At 40.7% G+C, this 10,193-nt stretch overlaps 1 protein-coding gene across 1 annotated transcript; it reads left to right on the top strand.

Annotated features, from left to right (window-relative positions):
* Window positions 1-9,004: 9,004 nt before the first annotated feature.
* On the top strand, window positions 9,005-9,532 carry LOC104166145 (C-type lectin domain family 7 member A-like; the record flags this gene model as incomplete). The annotated part of the gene is made up of 2 exons (XM_009705985.1): window positions 9,005-9,114; window positions 9,394-9,532. Coding segments are annotated over exons 1-2 (249 nt in total), but the record flags the coding sequence as incomplete, so codon positions are not given.
* Between the last annotated feature and the right edge of the window lie 661 nt (window positions 9,533-10,193).

Genomic DNA, 10,193 nt, shown 5'->3' with positions numbered 1-10,193 from the left:
AAAGAGTTTGCAATGTAATAGGTACAGCATTTTATATATATATAGTTACATGTATATGTATATGAATGCAATATATATATATATACACACTCTTGTATCTCCCATTTTAAGTAACAAGTGATAGGACAAGAGGAAACGGCCTCAAGTTGCACCAAGGGAGGTTTAGATTGGATATTAGGAAGAATTTCTTCACTGAAAGGGTCGTCAAGCATTGGAATGGGCTGCCCAGGGAAGTGGTGCAGTCACCAACCCTGGAGGTATTTAAAAGACTTGTAGATGTGGTGCTTAGGGACATGGTTTAGTGGTGGATTTGGCCATGCTATGTTAACGGTTGGTCTTGATGATCTTACAGGTCTCTTCCAACCTAAATGATTCTATAAGGCTCTGCCACCATCCCTGTTACCTAGTAATCTCCTGCTATGTCAGTCCTGCAACTGACAGTGTGCTCACTCACAGGTCCCACTTCCGAACTTCCTACATAGCCAGCCAAGTCCCCCTAAATACTTTGCATCACAGGGAATACATGCTGATTCTCCTATCCTGGTTATTATTTGTCCTGCAGCTGGTTATATTAGTAGGTTCCATTCGATGACCCATTAATTTTCTCTCTCTTGTAGAACTGCTTTAGATTTCTGTTACTGCTCGTGGCTACTCATAGTGTTATTACATGCATATATTTATGTTCACCTTCTCTTTCTCTTTTGAATAGCTGAGAGAGAAAAAAATGCTCTGCAGTAATGTGTTACTATTTGTGTTTGGGAACCACCTGGGACTGGTGCATAAATATATGTTAAGGGCAGGATAGCAGCTAAAGAAACTTGTTGCCCCGTGTTGCAATCACAATGCGTTCACATTAAACTAGTGAATCATTAGCCTTGCTGATGCATATTGGAGTTGCAGAGCAGAACCAATGGGTTCATGAACATAATGTATTCTCCCAAGGAAGGCTAAAAACCATTTACCGTTCTCTAATTATAAAAGGAGTGGTGCGCTATAAACATGCCTTAGCATGAGTTTGTCTATCTATCTATCTATCTATCCATCGTAGTCTACTACTGGAAGAAGATTTATAAGTCCTGGTGGAGAAATAAGAAACATAGAAACATGAGCTATTGGCTTTGTATTTACATGGGAATTGCCCAATATTCTTTTAGTCTCTTTCTCCTAGGAGTTTTAGAAGAAAAGACCCAGCAGAACTGTAAAATAGCCTTTCTTGTATGTATGGTTTTTAAAATGGGTGGGTTTCAATGTCGAAAAGAAATGCAAATTACCAATGTTTTTCAGGGGCTTTTTATTATCAGTGTGATAATTCAATAGATTATCAGTTGATTTTTAAGTGAAATTCAATCTCATGAGAATTTCAAATTCTAGAAGGATCCAACTGGAGAAATATCAGATAAAGTGATAAAAAAATTATCTGAAGAAAAAGTAGCAGTGTGACATGAAACAGTGACCCCTCCAAAAACATATCATAACTCATCCTTGCTGAAAATTATTGGTCACTCTTCTTCTATTTCTATGGCACTGCCATTAATACTGTGCTTCCAGTAATCCACCTATGGCCCTGCTAGCCTATTATTCAACAATAGTTTAATTTCTCCACATTCCCTGGTATTTTGTGTCAATTATCTCAATATTTTATTTTTATTTCTTTTATGTTATTTTGAAGTGCTTTTTCTCTGTCATATTTTCCCCTTACCACCTTTCAAAAGGCTTCTAAAATGTGATCAGACTCTTACAGAAATGCTAAAAAAAGGAAAAAAATCCTGTCATCAACTGTTTTCTGTTCTTTGTGATTGTTTAAAATCTAAGGGTCCATTCCATAGGAAACTATGTGATTTGAACATATCCTTCATTGGATGCCAGAGAAAGCAGATTGTGATATGGACAGAAAACACTTCTGTCCTCTCTGCTTCCCTGTTCTGGTTGTATTAAGGGATGCGTCTCAACCCTGTTCTAACTTTTATTTCCTAGGTAGCATGATCTTAACTGGGAGTAAAGCTTCTTAATAATCTGACAGAATGATGTTGTACTGCTCTTAGAAGTTGTTGAGAAGTTGCTGCTTGTTGCCTGTTACTCTTCAAAGGAGTATTCCAGTAAAGCCAACTTGATTAGTCATACCCAATACTTTCCCAATGAGCAATTAGGAATGTAAATATGGGAAGACATTTGGGGCTCACGGGGACCCCTGACACTTTTGCAGGTGTGGTAAGACATTATCAAAGTTTTCATGTATTTTACCCTGAATGATGATAATCCAAAAGGGCTCCGTTGCTTGTAAAACAAAACCAGATAATTGTTTAATAAACTGCCCATAAAGAAGCAGAACACTTCCCTCCGACGTTTCATCCTCTTTCCACTGAGGACAGAAGGGTTATTACCTCCCCATGACAGAAAATGTGACAGAGGGTTCAAAAGCAGCAGCTCATTGGAGATAGGGTGAGGCACTCCTGGAAATTGACATTTATTTGTCTGTATGTGCCTGCCCAGATGCTGGAGTATAAGCTCAATTTTTCTGCAGTAAGATAGAAGTCTGGGAATGCTTTCTGCCCTGTATCCAGGGAGCTTTGATCTCCAGCAGCCTGGGGTTGGCAAAGCCCCCAGTGAGATGCGATGCTGGGGGTAGTATTCTGTGCTACCTGGTGCTCATCCTTGCTCCTGAGTTAACAACTGGTGAGACCAGCAGTTCTTGGGCTGTGTGCAGTACAGCCATATGAAATAAAGCTGAAAATTCAGATCTCATTTCTGTCATTTTGCCAGCAGACCCAGAAATACCAGGAAAAGTAGGATCAGTTAATTTTCTCCATGTTATTCCTAGTGCTCAGAGTTTGAGAGAACATGGTACAGGTGCTCAAGTTGACAGGTGACCCCTCCTTGGATGCAGCAGCAGCCCTAGCGCGATAGCATGCTGCTGTGCTCTGTTAATCACTCTTACTAAAAGGCAGTGATTATCATGTGGGACCGTGCCTAGACTGCTTCCAGCCCAGAGCTAATCCAGGAGCACAGCATCATATTCTGGCATACAAATTTTCTATCCAGACTCCCCATGAATTCATCAGATTTCTTTGGCTCATTAGCTTTTACAGTGCTGACATACCTGGAACAGCAACTGGCAAACCTGGATTCACAGAATCACAGAATCGATGAGGTCGATAGAGACCTCTGGGATCATTGAGTCCAACCTTTGCCCTAACACCACCGTGTCAACTAGACCAGGACACTAAGTGCCAGGTCCAGTCTTTTCTTAAACACCTCCAGGGATGGTGACTCCACCACCTCCCTGGGCAGCCCATTCCAATGCCTAAGAATACAATTAATTTCTTTGTGTCCTAGGAGTGGGCAATGGCTGTGACAAGTCAATGTGCTACCCCATCAGGACAAGTGCGATGTGCTTACTAACAACAAGCAAAGGGGATCAATATATTTCTCACTTCGTTTTACCCCCAGTAGTCCTGTGCCACTTGAGAGACTGAGGAGCCCTTCTGGCTGAATTTACTAAATATTAATCACTGTGTAATAAAGCCAGGAAACAAATGCCCCTGGTGCTGAAAAACTTCAAGGAATTGTTTAGACTTAACCTGAAATTAATGTAACTTCCTCTTCACCTCTCCCCTTCCTTCTTTTTCTTTCTACAGGAGAGATGTACCCACAAATTGGGTAACTCTATGCATCTGTTTCAAGAACTGAGAACTGTGAGATTTCCATGCCCCATTGCATTTTTGCACACACAGGAGATTTAAATACTATTCTGGGACTCTGCTGCATGTAAACATCTCCCAGTATCGCTGTGTCATGAAATCCTTTAGTATGAGCCAAAAAACCCTTATGACTTTTACATGAATCACTCTGTTAGCTCCGAATGACACCGACTGTTTGTTTGATCCCAGCCAGAAGGTTATCCTTGTTTCTCTTGTGGGATCAACAAAACTTTGGAATTCTCCTGTAACCTTGCCAGAAATGACAAGTCAAGAAGTGACATACGCAGACCTGATGTTCATGACACTGGAAAAATCCCAGAACCAAGAGCTCCAGACTGCCAGAGAAAAAGGTAGTGGTGGTGTTGGGGGGGCAGTTCTCTCCAAGGCAAACTCTCACCTTGGAGAACATTTTTTATATGGCACTCAGAGGATGTCACATACCAAGAAGCATCTGGCTTCTGGGAGCCCTTTGGACTCAAATCTTCTAAGAAATTGGAGGGAGAAAAGAAAAAAGGCAGGAGATTAAAAATGATGAAAGGGTGGAGAATGTGGAAAAACTGTTTTGATTTGAGAGGAGAGATATAATTAAGCTTGTGGGATGCAGTTAAGAAAAAATAAACATGTTCCAGTTAGACATTAAATGTCAGCTCCTGGAAGTTAGTGAAGTAATCTGCCTAAAGGACCTTGCAAAAGTCTTTCAGTTTTACTAATTTAAATCTGACTAACTGAATGAAGTAAATGCTAGAGAAAAAATACATTTTCTCTCAAGGGAAGGAATAGATGGACAAATACCTTTGTGTACTTAAAAATCATAAAAATGATGCTACATATCTTCACAGAGGAAGGGAGGAATGTGGCTGATCCCGAATATATATTCTGTATGTTATGCATTAGTGCTTTAGAATCTCTCTGTATGAAAGGTGGTAGCAAAGCAGAGAGATGTTGTGTTCCAGCCTGACTAAATGTCTGGAGATGAATTTGATAATAATCTAGTAGATTAAAGGATTTCTGAAGGAAATTTCCCATTATTGGCTAGCCAGTGTTTATCTCATTCTCAGTTTTTGAGGGATCCTTGATTTTTATACTTGGAGGCTGAAGCTGAACTCCCCATAATCTAGTAGGGTTCTTCTCAACTGTTTGGTTAAATGTTTAAGGAGCACAGGGAATAAAAGGTAGAAATACCACAGGCTGATATGCCAGTTATTTCTGTTGGTGGTTTCAACATAATATTAGTATTCCCACTGAAATTTTGCACTGGAGTCTAATGAAAGAACAGAAAAGTAATAATTGGAAGCAATGCCTTTGTCTGTGTTTTGGGACTGTGTAAATTCACACGGGTGTTTGCGTTTGTCCATGTTGCAAGAACTGTCCATGAATATGTGCATTTCCAGGTGTGAGACTGTTTCTGTTCAACTGCAGGTATGTAGTCTTGTTCACATCTGTATGCCCTAATTTCAGATTATTTTGCAGAAGTCTGGCTTTCATTGGTGACTGTTTCTGAGGTTATTTTCTGAAAAGATGAATTTATCTTGATTTGGCAGGTTAGGCACTCAAAGGTAAAAATACCGCAATATCTGACTGCATATGAAAATTTCAGCCACGTTGTAAGCGCAAATACTTCCTTGATGTTCTTTCTCCACCTGTGAAATTCTGTGCTGTTCAGCTTTATTTGTCCAACTTGTTTTCTCTTGAAAGCTGCTGGCTAAGCTAATCCCTATGACTTGCACACTTCCCAGCCCCAGCTCCTAATGAGGACTGACCACGGGCAAACAACAGGGGAATTTTCATAGCGTAATACCACAGACTGGTCTGAAATTCAGCAATTCACTGGGCGGACTACCAGTCATGTTGTCTTGTGCAATGTAGGAGTTGCAGGTACAAAGAGGAGAGGTTCCTGTTCTTGACGCTTTTCCTTCTTTTTGTCTATCATCTCAGGTTCCCCCAGTCCCTCTTCCTGTTGGCGACTGGCCACAGTGGCACTTGGGGTCTTCTGCCTAAGTTCAGTGGCAGCTGCAGGAGTCTTGGCTGCCAGGTGTAAGTATGGTCACAGAGGGGTGCTCAGAGTTCAGTGTGAACAAGTAAAAGTCTAGGAAATTAGTTAAGAAAGAGGATTAACCTAGGGGATTAATGATGCAAAATGTATCCCTTGCTGGAAGAGTTTACCTACTGAAGAGATCTCCCGGACTTTGAGATTGGATTGCATTACGTCTTGATCATAGGTGTGCACAAACTGTATGTAGGTAAAGTGTATTCAGTCATGGGGTGGTACGTGTGTCTTTGGTAAGTTTATTCAAGTTGCATTGAGCAGTTTAGCTTTAATATTAATGGAACAATTTCATTCTTGTTTTGTCGTGATTCAAGTCATCCTGGTCTGCCACCTTGTGCGTGAAAGGGATGAAAACTTCACCCTGCAAAAGGCAATTATGGAAAGCCTCAACCAGCAGCTGGAGCTCCTCCAGGCTCAGAATTTGAACTTGACAGAGACTGTAAAGCAACTTGCCAACTCCGGAGGTACATAGTGGTGAGAAGATGGTGGTTCCATTGCATTACGGTAGCCACAGATTGATTTTTTTTCTATCAATCAACCATATTGGAAAGAAAAGTCAAAATCTCTAAAATCACCCTGAATTATTTAATTTAAAAATGAATTTCAACTGTGCCAATGAAAAGACTGCATTTCCATTTTGATAATTTTTAAAGTATCAGTCTTTCTGAAGTACGTTTATTGAATTTTTGTAATGGAGATAATTTATAACCTAAACCAAATATTTTAATTCAGAAAATGCCATGATGATGACACTTTTTTTTTTTTTTTTAAAAAAAAAGTGTTTCTAATAGGTAAATTCATTGATGCTACAGTTTCTTCTTTCACAGTCAGTGAATTATAGTAAAAAAATTTTGATGGAAAATTCCTACTGGCTTTAATTGTCTGGAAAGCTTTGACTCCTCAAGACAGCTTCATTCTGTTATGCAGTAGTGGATACAGCGGTGTAAATACTGCTGCTCTCTACCAAATGGGACTGTAATCACTGACTTTAACAGTTTACGGACTGTATGCTGAGGGTATTTTTTTCTTCTTGTACAAAATAATGGAGTGAAACTTTAATGATGGGTGAGTTGAATATGCTAGATTATCATATAGCAGAGGGAAGAGAATCATAATAAATCAACATCTTGTGACAGACTGGCAAGGTTATTATCTATGTAAATGTCTGCATTTGAATTTAACACAAACCAGAAGATACTTGTAAGAGTCAAGTCCACTGTGCTGTGCTATATATTGCCATCCAGCATCAAGTCCTGGCATTCCCAGCTGGCACTGGTTTGTTACGATATTAAATGCTCCTGTGAACTGTAGAGCAATGAACATGATTCACACTTTCGTTGGGACCCAGTTCCCAGAGATTTCAAAAATTTTTTGTCTGGCAGGTCTTTTTGCTGCATGCAATTATTTTACTTTCCAACTCCAAAATGGAGTTCCCCAAATGGTGCAAGAGTGATAGAAAAATCCAACATTTTTAGTTCTTCCTGGCTTCAGTATTACTCAGGATCCCAACAGGCAGCTAACAGAATAATGTGGCAGAAAAGAGTCAAAGTGCAGCTGTCAGAAAGATGTTTTCTTTAACAGCAAGGGGCTCATTATCTTTCCCTTTGGCTGGCTGTCACTATCTGACATCTGTGCACTGAATCCACACTAAGTATGAAATGCTATCAAAAACGTTGAAATAGAAATTGTGTTGTAAAGCATATAGCAGGGAAGAGCTGCCCCTGGTGTTAACAAGAAGTTAAAAGTAACTTCAGATGAGTAGCGACGTACCAATACGACTGAAAGTCTAGATTTCCTTTTATGTCCACCTAGATCCATGTGTCTGTGAACATGGCTCAACCTTCCAAAATTTCCTGTATTTTTGTTTTACTAGCAGCCTCCAGGTTTGCTGGTCAGATTCAAAAAATCTTTATTATTTCTTTTTCTAATTTTCATTTAGAAATATTTTTCTGGTCTTCTGGCAACTGGGTTTATTAAGTCTCCAATGAAGACATTACTTTAGCTGCAGAAGGAAGGAGGAGTTTTTGCTCCTCTGTGACAGAGAGGCTATGCACTGCTCTAGTGACCCTGCAGAGATCCACTAGAATACTAGAGACTGACAAACCTGATCAGGTGCTCTTCTGTTTTCAAGGACATAAATGTATTCCTTGTCCTGAGAACTGGCTACAGTATGGGGACAACTGCTACCTCTTTTCAAAGGAATGGAAAACTTGGCAAGAAAGCAAGGCTCAATGCTCTGCTCTGGAGTCCAGACTTCTTAAGATAGAGAGTAAGGAAGAGCTGGTAAAGATTTTTTTTTTCCTCTCTCTCTCATTATATAATCTGCATTTTACTGTGGCCTGAACAGCCACTCCACCCTTCCACTGATGCAGTATGTTACGGCACGCGTGTGCTGGACCAAGTGGCAAGAACTGTCCATGCCCCTTTGCAGCCCCTCTACTGTGGCTGCACCCTCCCCAGTGCATCTTTGCTGACTTCAGGGGAGTTATCTGAGACACATCACCCTGGGTCTACACCTAGGTCCTCGTCCCACCTCAGGGAAAATATAACGGAGATAGTACTGGTTGACAACTCTTTTGTTGTCTTGCTGGAGCAAACTATTTAGCAAACATCAGAAGCCTGTCCTTCAACTTCTTGCTGCCCACAACTAGAAACCTCACTGGCCTGACTTCCTCCCTTGCCTCTTCTCCCACATGAGCAGAAGAGGATCCATATCTTTTTCTGACTCCTAAGTTGTAGATGAAGCAACAGATAAAGCACAACCAGAAGAGCTCTTTGCTATGAAGGAATTACTACTCAGACCCTTAATGGCAATGGCATTAAGACCCTTAAGGGCAATGGGATTATGTCTTGAACTCCCTGGTTTTATTGTCTGTATTTTGAATGTCTGGTGTACAATGACAAGAAATGATGCAAAGGCCTTTTCCTGCCTGACTTATGCAACCAGGCTGTTGGAAGAAAGTCATTGTCTTATACCCATTACCCAGCTAACGCGCAGGCTTCAGTTATCTCAACTGTTGTTTTAGTTGAGAGTTACTGAAAGCCCCCACCAGGTTCATTTTCCTTATCTCCAAAACAGCACTCACCGCCAGGAGTAGGATGCATTGCCCAGATTCACTTGCAAAACAAAGTCTTTTACGCATAGATGTGAGCAGCTTGCTTTCGTTTGCCCCTCTCCTTTTCCAAATCATAAACCGTTAGGACTGAAGCAGGCTTGCGATTCACAGGCTTTGCATTTATTTCTATACAGGACTTCGCAATGCGATCAGCACAGTCTTACAGTTCTTTGTCTTTCTGGATTGGGCTGTCTCGCAACGGAGCTGAGGGGCCCTGGCTGTGGGAGGATGGATCAGCTTTCTCCCCTGATCTGTAAGTCTCTGCACAGATAGGAGCAGACCACATCCAGACATATTTGTTATAAGCCAGAAGCAGCAACCTTTAACCGTCACTCAGTAATCACCTGTCCCTCCACCTGCTTGCCAGCAAACAAGTTACCCATCACTCACTCGCTTATCAACCTAGGCAAACCCCCATCAGAGATCTTGTATGTTATTGTGGGTCAAATGAACAGTAGCAGTTAGGAATTATTGTATCAGCCTCTGACTTTTTCCATGGGATATGATGAATATCTCTGCTATTTTTTCACAGATTTCAGATCCAATGGGCCAGCTCAAGTCCTTTCCTAGATTGTGTGTGGCTTCAAGGTGCGAATATAGACACTGCACGGTGTGATGAATACAAATTTTGCATTTGTGAGAAAGTGGTGGATCCTGCAGTGGTTGAGCAAGTGAGCTACTCGGACAGGCACTAGTGTGCAGAGCTCTGCAGAGAACCCCATCCTGGGATACCTAGTTATGGACGAGTTCTGCCCCAGGGTTTGCAATAGGGAAACTGAGTCTGAGCTCAGGTTATTGTAACATCAGGGATAATCTAAGCTTAACTTACCCTCTGGTGATGCACATCAGCCAGACTCTTTCTTGGGATTATTTTAAAACAACTTCATTCCCTCTTTCTTCTTTCAGCTCTTGCATTCTTGAGTAACCACTTCTATCCATTGCTCCTAAATTCCTTTCTAAATGAAACAAATTAAGTATATGATTCCAGAACTCTATTTTTAAGATCCATACCTATCTCCCAGAAATAGGAATCAACAATCATTTGTAAGAGCAACACATCATGTTTTCAAAGTCTATCCATTGGGTATTCACAGATGTGAGCTCCCAATTTACAATAAGTTTCCAAATACTTAATTTAATTTCACTCCCCACCTGCTGATAACTAGAAAGTGCAACAGAATCAAAGCCTGCATTAAAAGACAAATAAAAAGATTTCTAGTTCTCCTAGTTAGAGAGAAAAGATTTCAAATGGGATTGCATGCCCTATGGGCTCAAAAAACAGAAGGCAAATACACAACACATCTTTATTGAGGAAAAAGTTGGCAATATTTA

Source organism: Cariama cristata, unplaced genomic scaffold (genome assembly GCF_000690535.1).
Source record: "Cariama cristata isolate BGI_N322 unplaced genomic scaffold, ASM69053v1 scaffold5248, whole genome shotgun sequence".
NCBI classification, from domain to species: Eukaryota; Metazoa; Chordata; class Aves; order Cariamiformes; family Cariamidae; genus Cariama; species Cariama cristata.
Note: the sequence above shows the minus strand (reverse complement) of the source record. Positions and strands in the feature narration are given on the sequence as shown.